The sequence below is a fragment of the Syzygium oleosum genome, unplaced genomic scaffold (assembly GCF_021117445.2).
Source record: "Syzygium oleosum isolate NSW1041296 unplaced genomic scaffold, Sole_v2.1 Sole_v2.04, whole genome shotgun sequence".
NCBI lineage: Eukaryota > Viridiplantae > Streptophyta > Magnoliopsida > Myrtales > Myrtaceae > Syzygium > Syzygium oleosum.
The window spans coordinates 435475-451594 of NW_026607488.1; the positions used below are offsets into that span (position 1 = coordinate 435475).

At 41.4% G+C, this 16120-nt stretch overlaps 1 protein-coding gene and 1 pseudogene across 1 annotated transcript; one reads left to right on the plus strand and one right to left on the minus strand.

Annotated features, from left to right (window-relative positions):
* Nucleotides 1-1545: 1545 nt before the first annotated feature.
* On the minus strand, nt 1546-5543 carry LOC130138094 (ribonuclease III domain-containing protein RNC1, chloroplastic-like). Its single transcript, XM_056311096.1, has 5 exons — nt 4612-5543; nt 3519-3723; nt 2900-3100; nt 2364-2450; nt 1546-1888 (listed from the first exon to the last, which is right to left on the minus strand). The coding sequence occupies exons 1-5, from the start codon at nt 5400-5402 to the stop codon at nt 1568-1570; spliced, it is 1605 nt and encodes a 534-aa protein (XP_056167071.1). The 5' UTR covers nt 5403-5543; the 3' UTR covers nt 1546-1567.
* A 583-nt stretch (nt 5544-6126) lies between these two features.
* Nucleotides 6127-9409, plus strand: LOC130137952 (IAA-amino acid hydrolase ILR1-like 4; annotated as a pseudogene).
* The last annotated feature ends 6711 nt before the right edge of the window (nt 9410-16120 follow it).

Consider the following 16120-nt stretch of genomic DNA (forward strand, 5'->3'; position numbering starts at 1 on the left):
TTTCATGTGGAGGGTGCAAAAGGAATCTCCATTCATTGGAGAGAGAGAGAGAGAGTGAGTGAGTGAGAGATGCACTGTCCTATGCAAATCAAATCATATACATAATACATTTTATAATAAACGGGAAGCGTTTTATAAAGTCAGCGTGCTAGTTAAATAATGTGACGAACTGTAAACTTGATCACCGTTCGATATCAGATAACATTGACTTCGTAAATCGGCATGGCCGGAGTATACCGTGCCAAGCGCGTGCTGGAGAACCGCAATTTCCACTCGACCCTTTTTTTTTGTACCAAAAAAAAAAAATCAGGCACCTGAAGTTAAAAGAGACCGTCACCCTTAAAATAAAAACAGAGGGTATCCGCCGTCATTGTAAAATCTCCTTTTCCTGTACATTCACTTTTTTTTATTATCGAGTTCTATATATCCATTTTTAAGCGGACGATATGGTTACATAGTTATCCATCAAGTATACATGTGGACCGTCCAACGGGCTGATGTCTAAATAATTTTTTTTTTATAATTTGCAGCGGACCTAAGGAATTTGTTTTTTTGTGGCATAACAGCTCGAATCCACCTGGCGCCTTGCCGCCCGTACAGCTGGCGTCCCATCAACGGTCAACAACTTTGGAACCCAATATATTTCCATCTCTCCCTCTCTCTCTCTCTCGATCTCTCGAACCTCACTCCGGCGAGCACTTGCAGACAGACGGAAAGAGAGAGAGATTAGCGAGCGAGCGGCGACGATCGATGGCGGTGTCGAGATCGAGGATGAGCTTCTTCGCCCTGCTCTCGCTCCTGCCGGCCTTCCTCCTGCCGCCGCCCTCCGCCGCCGCCGCCCGGAGCCCGGCGCCCGCTCCTTCCAGCGACGGTTCGTCTCTCTCTCTCTCTCTCTCTCTCTCTCTCTCTCTCTCTCTCTCTCTCTGTGTCTGCGCGCGCGCAATCTGGCGACGGGAAATGGTGTTTGGCGAAGCGTCGCGGAATGAAACTTTGGTTGCCTCGTCTTGTGTGCAGGAGTGGCGATCGATCAGGGAATCGCGTACCTGCTCATGCTCGTAGCTCTGGCGCTCACCTACATCATCCACTGAAAGATCTCCCATCTCTCTCTTGATCTCTCTCCTGCGAACGAAACGAAACGAAACATCGCCAGATTCATTTCGTTTCATTTCATATTTTTTTCGATCTGTTCCTTTTCGATCCTCCATGGAATTAGGGCTCCCACATTCTCAGCCATCACCTCTCCTTTTCGTGTTCACTTGTGTTGTTCGTAGTAGAATGTCGCGGTTTGCGTTCGTCTCATTTCGTATTCTAAGCAAATCCCCATGCGCAATGCACGACGAGCATTGACGGTCGAACTGAATTAACTCGAACCGCGAATCAAATCGGGCAAAAATTTCACGCAATTTCGATCTCTTTCTATTTTTATTTTAGAGATCGCTAGAAGTTCTCGTTCATGCGTTTCCATCTTTTACAATTTTACGGTTTGATCGCGAGCAGCATTTCGAATTATCAAAAAGCGCCAAAAATGGAGGAAGGAGACGGCTATATATTCGCTATCTAATCCTTTTTAAACGACAGCTTTAGGCTGGATTTGCTCAAAGTCGAACACGTCGAACATGAGCCGCCTCACGTCCGGCTTGCCGTACACCGCGTACGAGAGCCCGTGGATGGCCTGCTGGACGGCCGTCGTGGCCGGGTTCCGTAGCCGCCGGTTGTGCTCGTACGAGTCCTGCACCTGCTCGGAGTAGATGATGAGGTGGTGGAGGTGCTTGTCCCTCAGGTACCGCCCGCAGAACTTGTTCATGAGGACGCGCCGGTGCCTCTCCTGCAGCCATTTCCCCGGCGCGTCTATGTGCTTCATCAGTAGCCTCTCCGCCATCACCAGATCCTTAAAGTCAGCATCATCAGGAAAATTAGAATGCGCTTCGGGGATGAACTTAAAAGATTTCCAATTGCATACACTAATACGCGCACGGTCTCGACTAGATTGCTGCTATGATTTCGCAGACTCTTATCCCCATAATTGATCTTTGAGCAAACCTACCTATCCTTCATCCTTAGTATGTCAGGCTTAATATCTATGTAAGTTCTAATAAACATGATGACAATTTTATCTCAATGCCCTAAATTGTAGCTATTGCTTGCTGGACAAGCAGTTTTGGATTTCGACCCATTTTAAATTGACAGGGCCGCGCTAATTACATATATACTCGAAGAAAATGAAAACATCGACTTTAGGGGTATATCTATTATTTTTGTCATCCTTTACTATGATGTACTGCACTTCCGTAAATCAATTCGAAGCATTATCTTTGTAACGACCGATCATGTCGTATCATGACCGATGCGAGAGGGACATGTACCTGGATCTTTTGGCCGACGTACTCCAACCTCTCGTAACAGAATCGAGGATGATCAAACTTGTATTTCGATGGGTGTAAGAAACATAGCTGCATGGGGAAAGGACAAGAGCAACAATGGTTAAGGAAGCCGCACCAGACCATACAAATTTGACCTCGACAAAGTTAGGCAAATATATAACATGGCGAAGCTAATAATGCGCACATAATAATTCCTGCAGCGTCAAAGCAAGCGAACTCTTGTCGTATTAAATGTAAGATGTGAAAAAATTCATGAAATGGAGTGTGCTTACTTTAGTTCCACAATTTTTAGCTCAAATTCACAGTTTTCATAGTCAAAGGAGGCCAATGGATCTAAAGATTGCCAACCCGTCCGAAAAAGAAAGGCAGCAGTATCTTAACCCCAAAACAGAGATGAAGAAATACAGGGTATATCAAAGAATTCCAAGTATATTCCTTCTTCACTAGACAGCTGACCCCATCTCATTGAATGCTTATGTACTTAAGTAGAGACAAGAGGATCAAAAGAAGTTTGGTACCTGTAACCCAAGTCCAAGTTCAATATTTCTGGCTGCGGTAATGTCAGGGATCCTATCTGTCATGTTCAACGGATATCCCAGAGTTTGCATAACTTTTGGTCTGCTGTCGTAGTCCCATATGTTTCCACGGAATCGATGCATTCCCGGTGGCACGCAAGCCCTGAAAAGCCTTGGATGTGTGAAGAGTGCGTCTTCTGGAGGCTGCAAGTAAAATGTGTATCCAGAACTCTCATGACGATGAAGTAGCGATTCTCTGAACTTGCTATCTAAGTGCATACTAATGACCCCAGCACATGAGCTCACATTGACCTGTCAACTAAACTTTACCTCCTCTTAGTTAAAAATGTCTTATGGTTTTGATCTCAAATCGTTTCCCATTGATTCCTACTTACTCCTCAAATGAGAGTGCCAATTGTGAGAGAACAAATGACTGTGGACAAGTGTTCATGAAAGTTTTCGATTGCTTATTGATACAATGAAACAATTTCGACCTTCTGGAGCATGACAAATTATAGAACATTTGCTTCCCAAGTTCTCTTCCTGGCCATTTCTTTTTTTTTCTTAAGGGCTACAAACTATTATATGCCAAGTACGAAGAGGCAAACAAAGAATTACTTGCCTTGTAGACAGCAACATCTTGCCAGCCGAGCGTTTTGGTATCAAATTCAACAGATACATAATCAACGTCCTCAAGTTGCCTTCTCATTTTTGGCTGGCAGTCCTCAGAATCAGGGTCCATTCCAAATACTTCAAAAAGAACGCGATACACTTCTGGCATTCCAAAGCACAGGTATATTGCCCCGAAAAGAGCCCAAAAAACCGACCTATATGGCATATATATATATATTAGTGAAATGACAGAGGATGATCACTAAGTACAACAAAGAAATCGCAGCACTTATTCCTGAAGGTGAATAATTTACGCAGCAAGATATTTAGGTAAGGCAAAAATGCCAGAAAAGTTCATAAAACTTTAATGGATCAAAAAACACGAATCCACGAAGCATGACGTTTTGATAATTCGTATGCAGCATGAACTTTTCATTGATTAGCGAGAAACTAAAATCATATCAATTCTTCTACTGACAATCGATTAATCCTACGAAAATATCTGTGGAAGAAGGATATAAATCATAAGCAAACTGTCACGTTATATCATAATAAACAACACATTCCAATCAGTTTCGCCCTGCTTATTTTTCTGCATCTATCAAGTTTCCCACCAAATGATGCCAGTGACATTAAATCAACACCAATTCAGTGAATTCACCATCTCCACGCTCTTGAGAGCCCAGTGAGTACATTCTCAAAACGGGAGCATTTTCAAGTCACACCTTCAGTATTTTCTAGAATTTTTCCAAGTGCTCCAGCCACAACCCATTTCCTTAACCTTGCACATGCTTAAAGTCTGATTTCACATCTGTTTCCTTTCCAATCCATCAGTCTTCACTAAATGTTTGAACATGATAACATTATCCTCAGCATAAAAGCACAAACTCATCAAGAGTTCACTCACAACCAGGACAAAGTGCAAATGAAAGCTCTCACATGAAAAATCATACCCATCACGATAGTAGTTGCTCAGAATTCAGCATTCAAAAGGTGATCTTCAAAGTTCAATCAATGACCAGTGCTCTAGCATTCCAAAAGCATATAAGAAATCCAACCACAGACTAATTACAAACTAGAGCCAAAGTACCAAAACAACTTACTTAACAGGCGGCTCCCTGTCCTTCTTAGTCAGCTTATCCATATCATCATATGGGAATACCAAATTCTGCAAGCTAGCAGCTTTAATCCATTTCGGCAAGTTCCTCTTCCCAATCAATCCAAACACCCTCTCCCTCATCGGAGCCGGGGACTCCCTCGGATACCGCTGCAGAAAGTACTCCGCCAGCGCCAATTCGAGCACATATTGCCCCAAGAACCACAACCTCGAATGCCCCGACCTCACGTGCCGGGCATTCGTCCGCTCGCAGGACGGGTGCTGGAAGGCCAAGTACAGCAGCGAATCGAACTGCTTCGCCGGGTTGTCGTCCCCGAACCTGTCCGACGGCTCCAGCGGGTACCCGAGAGCCTGCTTCGCCTCCAGCAGGTACTCGTCCATCCAAGTCCTGTCCGCATTGTTCAGCTTGGAAGAGGGCAAGCAGGAACTCAATAGGGGGAACGACTTGAGGGACAGCTGGGGGCTGTTCAAGAACCTGTCGGCCAGCTTCCTGTCGTCCAGGGGTGGCTTCAATATGAACCTCTTCGGGGGCACCTTCTTCTTCGGCGAGGTCGCGCGCTTGCGCTCCGCGAGCTCCTTGAGGAGCCTCTGGGGGCTGTTCCTGGGCAGGTCTTGTTTCGGGTCGACGGCGACGGCGACAACGGAGCGGCCCCGCCATGTGGGCAGCTTCTTCCTGGGGTTCTTGAGGCGGATTTGGAGCGGGAACGGGGAGACGGAGGAGGAGAAGGAGAAGGGCTTGGTGGTGGGTGGGTTGGCGAAGCAAGAAGAGAGCTCCATGGAGAAGATGAACTAGGTTTCAATGGAGGGTCTGGAGGAGGAACATCAATGGCGGAAACTGGGCTCTGTGATGGACTGACGAGCCAGGGGAGGAGCGCTCAGGATTTTTTGGGCAGAGGTTGAAGATGAGCAGACGTTGATTGAATGCGGTCCGGATATAGGTTTTTGCGGGCCAATTTGGGCCGCCGGATTGCGAGACAGAGGTTTTGGGCCGTCAGATCGTAGCTCGCTGACATTTTTCGTAGTTTAGATAATCACTGAATGATACACTTGACGAAAAGCATCTGGGCCAATGTGAAGTTACTGATCCTAAGTGTGATCACGACCTGAGTATACCCTTAAATTGTCTTATCTGAACTTTATGACCTAAAATTCGGTGGGATTTTCAGGTAAGAGGAAAGAAAACTTTCTCTCCAATCGAGTTAGGACGTGAAATTTAGTCATGTCGACTAGCTGAATGTATATGTCTGGACAGACGGAACGATCCTATCGAAAATATCGATTTCTCTTATTTTTGTGAGGTATGGTAATCACCATCAAGAATTTGCCAATATAACGACATCTGAGAACCGTGCCTTGAGTATTTTGGCCAAAAACAAAATATTTTCAATGGGCCAATGTCAATTTCTTGTACCCGTCAACCCGAGGTTCTGGCATTTGATTTCTATACTAATTCGTGTTAGAAAATGCGCTTTTCTTTTTCCATTTGCCAACCCCAAAAACAGCCAAAAAATTTTAAAAAAATAAAGAGAGCATCTTTTGCTCAAAAACCCAACACCTGTATTCCCCACGAAAGATCCCAACTTTCTCAGATTTCAATCTCAAGCCACTCACTCCCTGAGTCTCACAGCTCAATGGGTATCTCGAAATGGGTCCTTCTGCTTCTGATTCAATACGTGCGCATCCCACGATCATGTCTGTGTTCATCAAGACCAGGTTTGACCCCAGAAGAACTGGCTCAAATCCCGGTGGATTTTCTCAATCTTGCTCAAAAACCAGAGATCGTTGACTACATGATGAGCATCAGGAGGAGGATACACGAGTACCCAGAACTTGGTTTCGAGGAATTTGAGACCAGCAAGCTTATAAGGTCGGAGCTTGATCGGATGGGTATTCAGTATAAACACCCACTTGCTGTTACGGGCGTTGTGGGTTACATTGGAACTGGGAAGCCACCGTTTGTAGCAATTCGAGCTGATACGGATGCTTTGGCAATGGAGGTTTGTTAAAATGTTCGCTTTTTTCCCCTCTTCTTTAAATCAGTTGCACTGTGAAAAAGTACAGACAAGTTAACCTAAATACCCGATTGTGTCATGTGGATTTGCATGGACTTCCAATTATAATTTATCAAACAGTGGTCCTTGGCCTGAACAGGAAAAGAAAAGTGGTGGACCATGCAGAGAAATTTAAGCTGATTTACAGTGCTTTGGTGAATTTGGCATGCTCTGGATATATTCATGTGAATATAAGCAGTTGCTTTGGCTGTTGTAATAGTGTACTGGTTCACTAATTTATATGAGATGCTAATGCTAATGAAGAGAGAGAATAATGAGGCTTTTGGTTGCAACAGGAGAGTGTAGAGTGGGAGCACAAGAGCAAAGTTCCCGGGAAAATGCATGCCTGTGGACATGATGGTCATGTTGCTATGCTTCTTGGTGCGGCCAGGTTGCTTCAAGGTCATCGCGATGAGTTACAGGTTTCTTCTTTTTCTCTCAATGTACCTGGTCTGTAATCTTCCACCAGCAGAAGTTTGAGCTTTTTGTTCCTATACTCATGTTGCGGATGTATTGTAGCTTCCGTATCAATAAATGTGCAAAATCAATCACCTACAAGGGAATGCATTCACGACAGTTCTCCACCCACTTGTTTTCTCCAGTTGCTCGACTTAAGTCTGAGTGCTTAACCGAGTTTTGGAATTGGTCTGGAAGCTACAGTACTTGTACTGCCACTCTCTTTCCAGTACTGGTTTGCAGTACTGAGTTAAAGATGTTTAAAACTAGAATGGGCTCGCTTCCGTTTTCAAACTATGACTGCCTTGTGTGTTCTGCACAATATCACTAAGCCTTGGAGCATAAGAGAAGCTTTTAATTGTCCTCCATTAGTAAGAATTATACACGATCTGCAAATCATTCTGTATATCAAGCTCTAACAACATAGGTAATCATTGATCTTTGCGTGTGCATGTGTGAGACAACCGTGGAGAGGAAACCTATACCTTTGGTTTTCTGGGGGAATGTTTGATCTCTTCTGCAGAACTGCATTTTTACCTTGAATGTTCATTTCTTTGGTTATTTTTGTGTACACTGCTTGTCTTTCCTTGTCTTAGAGCTGATGAGTAGATGAATTCTTTTACAGGGGACAGTGGTTCTTGTTTTTCAACCAGCTGAGGAAGGAGGCGGAGGAGCCAAGAAAATGATAGATGATGGAGCACTGGAAAATGTTAATGCCATCTTTGGACTGCACCTTTCCGTCAAATTCCCTATTGGTGCAGTGGCAACCAGACCCGGTCCTCTTTTGGCTGCAAGTGGTTTCTTCGAGGCGGTAATAACCGGAAAGGGAGGTCATGCGGCGATTCCGCAGCACACAATAGATCCGATTGTAGCGGCATCCACCGTGATTGTTAGTCTGCAGCATCTCATTTCACGTGAAGCCGATCCACTGGATTCGCAGGTTCTCTCTCTCTGTCTCTCTGTCTCTCTCTCTCCCCGACAGTAAATTCTTTGCATGAACTAATGGAGTTGTAGAATCTAATGGACGTTGTAATCATGATTTGTGGATTCAATCTCCTTTTACGTTTCAAGATAGACAGGATTTAGCTCGTCTGATCTGCATAGTCAGGGCTATGACAGAATTACCAACCACCCGATCAGCATTTGAAACTCTAAAGTGAATATGTGCAGGTGGTTACGGTGGCTAAGATTGAAGGAGGTGGCGCGTTCAATGTGATTCCCGATTCTGTGACTATAGGTGGCACATTCAGGGCATTTTCCATGGACAGCTTAATCCAACTTAAACAAAGAATCAAAGAGGTGAGATTCATCTGGTTTGCCTTAGCTTCATCTCCGCTCAACTAAATGCCTTGATGCTCTTTCATCTTCCAATTTATCCCCGTCTCAAAATTATGTCTTCTTTTACCGTTTGAATGCTTCGAATCCACAGAGAGTTCTTAAGTCTTTAATAGCGTAATACCTTAAAGTTATAATTTTATTCTATTTAAACACATGTAACAGGTCATTATGAGACAAGCAACTGTACAGAGGTGCAACGCAACGGTCTCATTCAGTGTTAAACCCTTCTACCCAGTGACGGCTAATGACAAAGATTTGCACGAGCACTTCAAGAGTGTTGCACGGGATATGCTGGGTTTGCGCAAGATTCTAGAGATGGAACCATTGATGGGTTCAGAGGACTTCTCGTTCTATAGTGAGGTGATCCCAGGTTACTTTTATTATGTCGGGATGGAGGATGAGAGCCTAGGGAAGATGGAATCAGGGCACTCCCCATACTTCAGACTTAACGAGGATTCACTTCCATACGGAGCGGCGCTTCACGCGGCACTTGCAACGCGATACATCCTAGAGAACCAACAGAAGTCAGATGCAGCAAAAGGAAGTTCTCATGACGAATTGTAAAGTGCTTGTGCTTTCTTGATGTGAACTGGTTTTAAGCTTCTGATAATTTAGACAGCCAAAAACTACATGGAGATCTATGGCCGAAAAAAGGGAAAAAAGAAACGACTGTTAGGAGTTGTATGTAAATATGGCATAGCTGACCATTGAAGCCTGTAAGCTGAGGTAGGACATTGTAGTGGTGATTGTGTCATTAGAGCGACCTCAGCTCAGCCTCCATTGCTGGGACTTTTGTTTTGAGCAAGCAAGAAGATTGTGGTTTCGCAGTGATGGAATCCGGTCATTACCTTGTATGTTGAGCTTCATGTGATCGACCTCAAACAATAACCACTTTCAAGAGGGTATATCTATGCACATAACATAACTTTTGTCTTTCTACTTTTGGTTATGTGTCAACATTTACGAGGACAGACCACCTTGCCCCTACCATCTGGAGATGGGATCTATTCCTGCCGCTCTCGCCTCGCCGTCACGAGGTGTCAGCACCGCACAGCCTCAGGTTTACCTAACTGAGGTTGTTTTGGCAATAAGAACTCGAGAGGTTCGAATAACTGACAATATTTCACAAAGAAGGGTGGTCATACAATATACAATAGTGCCACCTTTCCTACCTAAAAGATGTATTTGCGATTTACTTCTGCCAAATGGTGCTCTGTAAAGCAACCTCAACCAGCATCCCAACTGAACTTACATAATCACAAAGGTGACTACAGCAAGCCTCCCAAGCACCAACGCCAGCGTAACAAGCAACACTTGCCTGCTACCATCATCATCTGGGTACACTCAAAAGTTGAAACGCCATCTCAGGACAAGCCTAATGTTTCGTCATGCATTCTTCAATCTGCGCAAGGTCAGCAAAAACCTACTGGTTTAGCTTTGCACCTGGGTTAAGCGCCGGACATTCTCTCTGGTCTCACCATATGAACGTATAGACTCTAATTTCTTCAATACCTAAGGAAACTCGACAGTTTCGCCTGACACCAGTCATTTACAAGCCGAATCAGCAGCATTCGGCATGCCCCCAGGCAATCCCCATGCTTTTTGGTATACTCATCTTCCTTTTACGCAGAGAAATTTTGCAGAATGAAAGCATCACATATGTTAGATTATATTAGGATTAAGTTAATTCTAATTTATATCAATTGTATTTGAGTCTCATTGTATTCTCACCATATATATATATAGGGGTCTTGTATTATTCATTTCGCCGTGTACAAAATATTATATCTTTCTTTCATCACAATTATCAATTTAATATCAGAGCTACAATAATTATCTGAGAAAGTGCTAAACTATGGAGATCCTGAAATGAAAAAAGATTGTTGTGACCGACCGCCGGTTTTTAACATAAAAAAGGGATCTTACCTGGACCGTAATAAGTCTAGGTCTGAAACTTAACTTGGGCTTTTCCAAGCTCATATCATATCACGACTTAGGGTTTAGATTTTTAACTTGCCCAGAATGGTTAAACAAAGGGTCATTGGTAGTGTATGCGGCAAAGTAATGAATTATCTCTCATCATTTTGACTACCGTACCTTACGAGAGAAATCTGTTTACCTTGTGTTGAGGAAAACTCCTATTGATTTTGAAGATGACAAAACCTTCTATGTTATTGTAAATCTGATACTTATTCTGAACAATTTTATTCCAGGTCTGTATATTCTGGAAGCTCAGAAGAAAGTTATTCAGACTTTACAAACTATCAAGTATGTTTTTGAAGACCCACATAATCGAAGTTCTGAGATTCAGACGTAGAAGTTATTCAAATGCAGAAGCAGAAGTTATTCAGATGCAGATGCAGACGAAGAAATTATTCAGACGTAGAAATTCTTGAGGCCTTGACGCGAAGTTCTTCCGATACTGTACGCAAAATTTCTTCGACGGGAATTCGTAACATAACACAACGGCTAGTGATCCGGCATGGATTTCACAGAAGGAATGTTCTGATTGTCTCAATCTTAATCAAATTGATTGACAATCAAACATCACGACAGGAATGCATTACAACGGACATATCTCTACTTATGGAAACCAAGATTCTGATTGTATGGGCGACTAGAATCAGCGGGATTCAGAATCTGTTATCCAACGGCTACTCAATCCTTTCTATACAAATCTGTCCAATGTGAAGATTGGAAGATGATCCTCTGAAAGCTGTCCAACGGCTAGTTTGGAAGTAGAGGAGTATTTAAGGAGATCAACGAGCAGCAGAAAGATGTACAGAATCAAGAATCATCAAGTCCAAAGTCTGAGTATACTCCAAACATTTCTCTTATCGTTCTGAGCAAAACATTAAGATCTTGAGGGACACTTTGTAAGAGTGATTGTGTGAGATAGAGAGTCCTATCATACACAAGAGTGTTAATACTCAGAAGTTGTAATTCCTCTTGATTACATAGTGAAATCCAGCCGGTAGGCTGTAAGCGTGGGAGAGTGGACGTAGGCTTGCTATAAGCCGAACCACTATAAACTTATGTGCAGATTCTCTATCCCTTATCTCTTACTTTACATTTTGCACATCAAGAGCACTATCTATATAATCTGTCTTGAATCTGAATTTTATTCAGACTCTTCTGTGATTTACTTTGTTTCCGCATAAATTATTAAAATTATTTTAGATCACCTATTCACCCCCCCTCTAGGTGATCCTTGCTAGTTACATCAATTGGTATCAGAGCTTGGTTGCTCATTTATTGAAGTGTCTTACTTCTGAGTTAACGATCTATATGGCTAGCTATGGTGCTCCAGGGCTCATTGAAGGACAGAGCAACAACAGACCACCATATTTCGATGGCAAGGAATATAGTGTCTGGAAGAATAAGATGAAGGCATTCATAAAGTCAATTGATCACATGCAATGGGATGTCATCATCAGAGGAGTCAATCCAAGATCTTCTGATTCAAAAGAAAAGGCAGAAGCAAGCATAGCAACAGATCCTCCATTATCTCAAACTGAGATATCCAAAAGAGAAACCTTAGATTCCAAAGCAATTTATTCTCTCTATTGTGCTTTATCTCCTATTGAATATAAAAAAATTGCTGCTTGTGAATCAGCTAAGGAAATCTGGGATACTCTCCTTGTCACTTATGAAGGAACAGATCGAGCCAAGGAAACTCAAATCAATCTTTTGCTTGGTCAATATGAATCCTTCAAAATGAAGCCTGGAGAATTTATTGCTGATTTGTATGACAGGTTTACTGATATAGTAAACGGTCTTGCTTATCAAGGACAACCAGTTCCGGATGCAATGAAAGTCAACAAACTTCTGAGAGGACTGACAAGTCAGTGGGATAACATCAAAACATCTCTTCGAGAGACACAAAGGATCAAGCCTCTATCAGTGAATGAGTTAATTGGAACTCTTCAATCATATGAAACTGAGAAAAGGAATGAGGAGATTGAATCCAAAGGTAACAAATCAATTGCTTTAAAGACTAACATTGATTCTGATGCAAATTCTGAAGATGAAGACGTTCATGATGAAGAACTAGCTCTCTTTATAAAGAAGTATAAGAAAATGAAGATCAAAGGAAGAAACCTCAGAGGTAAGAAGCCTTTTGAGAAGAAGAAATCTTTCGATGAAACCGAGAGATCGAAAGATGTTATATGCTTTCATTGTAAGAAACGTGGACATATCAAGCCAAATTGTCCACTTCTGAAAAAGAAGACCAAGTTTGAGAAAGCAAAGAAGGCTTTAAAAGCAGAAACCTGGAGTGACACAGAGTGTGAAGACAGTGATGAAGATATCTCAAATTTTTGTCTAATGGCTAAGTCAGACTCAGACTCAGATTCAGATTCTGATCCCAAAGTGGAGATTGAGGTAAAACTTTCTGACATGCCTGTTGAAGTATCAAATTATATTGATGAATTATGCTTTGAATTCAAGATTGCTCTTAAATGCATCTCTTCTTTGAAAAAGGAAAATTCATCACTGAGGCAACATGATGTTTCTCAAAAAGAAAAAATCGATTTCGTTCAAAAGGAATTTCATCAAGTCAAGGAAACTCGAGATTTTCTTTCCAAAGAAAATGCAGTTTTGAAAAAGCAAGTTTCAGAAATTACTTCCAAGTTTTCAAAGGGTTCAGAAACCTTGAAGCATATCCTTTCTATCCAAATTCCTTACTACAACAAATCTGGTCTCGGATTTGTGAAGGAAAGTGATAACTTGATTGATTTTCCAAAGGTCAAGGAGAGATTAAAACAAAGACCTCCTCGACAAGCTTATAAAAATCATTTCAAAAGGAATTTTGTAAAACCTGTTGGCCGAAGTGCACTCAGGTGCTCAAAATGTGGAGATCCACAACATTTTGAGAATGAATGTCCTAAGGTCTGGAGACCTGTTCGAAGAGATTTTGTTAAGACAGCCTATACTAATGCTCAAGGACCCAAACAAATTTGGGTACCAAAGAAAACTTGAGATGTTGTGATTTTTGCAGGTTACCACAAAGAGAAAAAGGAAGTGGTACCTAGACAGTGGATGTTCTAGACATATGACAGGAGATCCAAGTATATTCGCTGATCTACACAGTCTGAATGGTGGAAAAGTCTCATTTGGAGGAAATACCAAAGGAAAAATTGTTAGCAAAGGAACAGTTGAAATTGGAGGACTTACAATCAATGATGTCTCTTTGGTGAAAGGACTCAACTACAACTTGATAAGCATAAGCCAATTATGTGATACAGGTTTCAGAATCAACTTTCAAGAAGATACATGATCAGGGACAAGCAAAGATTCTTCTCAAACATTTACAGGAAGAAGACATGGCAATATCTATCTTCTAGATGTCAATCCAATCTCCACTCATTGCTTGATCTCAATCAAAGAGGATGAAGATTTATGGCATAGAAGATTGGGGCATATCAGCATGAAACAAATCTCAAAGATCTCAAACAAGAAACTGGTTCGAGGTCTACCAGATTTGAAATACAAGAAAACAGAGTTATGCAATGCCTGCACTCTAGGAAAACAAGTAAGAAGTTCTTTCAAGTCTCAACATCATGTTTCCACTAATCGTGCTTTGCAGCTTCTTCATATGGATCTTTTTGGACCAACCAGAACACAAAGTATTGGTGGTAAGAAATATTATTTAGTTATTGTTGATGACTTCACAAGATTTACTTGGGTGTTCTTCCTTGCTCATAAAAATGAAGCATTTTCATATTTTTCAAAGTTTGCAAAAAGAGTTCAGAATGAAAAAGGGCTATTCTATTTCCTGCATTAAAACTGATCATGGGGGAGAATTTGAAAATCAAAGTTTTTCAGATTTTTGTGAGGAAAATGGCTTTCAACACAATTTTTCTACTCCTTATACACCAGAACAAAATGGTGTTGTGGAGAGGAAAAATCGTTCTTTGCAAGAAATGGCAAGAACTCTGTTGATTGAAAGCAAAATTCCTTTTCATTTCTGGGCAGATGCAGTTTTTACAGCATGTTATATCATTAATAGAGCTTTTCTCAGACCTATTCTTGAGAAAACCCCTTATGAGCTTTACAAAGGTAGAAAGCCCAACATTTCATATTTTCGTGTGTTTGGTTGTAAATGCTATATTCTGAAAAATCCAAATGACCGCACTGGTAAGTTTGATGAGAAAGCAGATGAAGGATTTTTTCTTGGATATTCTACTTCAAGTAAAGCATACAGAGTCTTCAACAGGAACTATCAGACTGTTGAAGAATCAATGAATGTAAGGTTTGAAGAAAACATTCAGACTCACAGAGATGAATCTGAATCATCTCCCAACATTCAAGAATCATCAGAAGATCATCAACAATCAGTATCAAAAGGAAAAGAAGATACAATACAGACTCAACCAGAAAGTTCAGAGTCTGCAGATTTTGAGAAGGAAAGATTTGACAAAAACTGGAAACATAAATCCAGTCATCCAAAGAATCTCATCATTGGAGAAATAGAAGATGGCATCAAGACAAGATCCAAACACAAAGAGAACATCAGCAACTTGGCGTTGATATCAGAAATAGAACCAAAAGAAGTTGATGAAGCTTTATCAGATGAAAGCTGGATTGATGCTATGCAGGAGGAACTTCAGCAGTTCAGAATCAATAAAGTATGGGAGCTTGTGCCAATACCCAAAAATCATCCAGTAATTGGAACAAAATGGGTATTCAGAAACAAACTGGATGACAAAGGGAAAGTTACAAGAAACAAAGCAAGACTGGTTGCAAAAGGCTATTCTCAAGAAGAAGGCATAGATTATGATGAAACATATGCACCAGTTGCAAGGTTAGAAGCCATTCGGCTACTATTAGTTTATGCTTGTTTCCATAACTTTAAATTGTTTCAGATGGACGTGAAAAGTGCTTTTCTGAATGAATATATTAAAGAAGAAGTATATGTGGAACAACCACCTGGTTTCGAAGAACCTAGAAAGACTAATTATGTCTACAGACTCAAGAAGGCTCTTTACGGTCTGAAACAAGCACCCAGAGCTTGGTACGAAAGGTTAAGTAACTTCCTTCTGCAAAATGGTTTTACCAAAGGTAAGGTTGATATAACTTTATTTGTTAAGAAAAAGGGTAAGGATTTCCTACTTGTTCAAATTTATGTTGATGATATAATCTTTGGATCCCCTAACGAATTGCTTTGCAAGGAATTCTCAAAAAATATGCAGAACGAATTCGAGATGAGTATGATGGGAGAATTATCATTCTTTCTTGGCCTTCAAGTGAAACAAACCAAAAATGGTACATTCATTTGCCAAGAGAAGTATGCAAAGGAGATTATCAAGAAGTTTGGATTACAGAATTGCAAGAAGACAGACATTCCCATGTCTCATTCATCCAAACTGGACAAAGATGAAAATGGTAAAAAGGTTGATCAGAAGGTATATAGAAGCATGATAGGTTCACTATTGTATCTAACTGCATCTCGACCTGACATTCTTTTTAGTGTCTGTATGTGTGCGAGATTTCAATCAGACCCAAGGGAATCTCATTTTTCTGCAGTAAAGAGAATAATCAAATACATTGGAACATATCCAATGTTAGGTCTTTGGTATTCCAAAGATTGATTTTACTCTTACTTGGATATTCGATGCTGATTTATGGATGTAAAGTGGACGGGGAAAA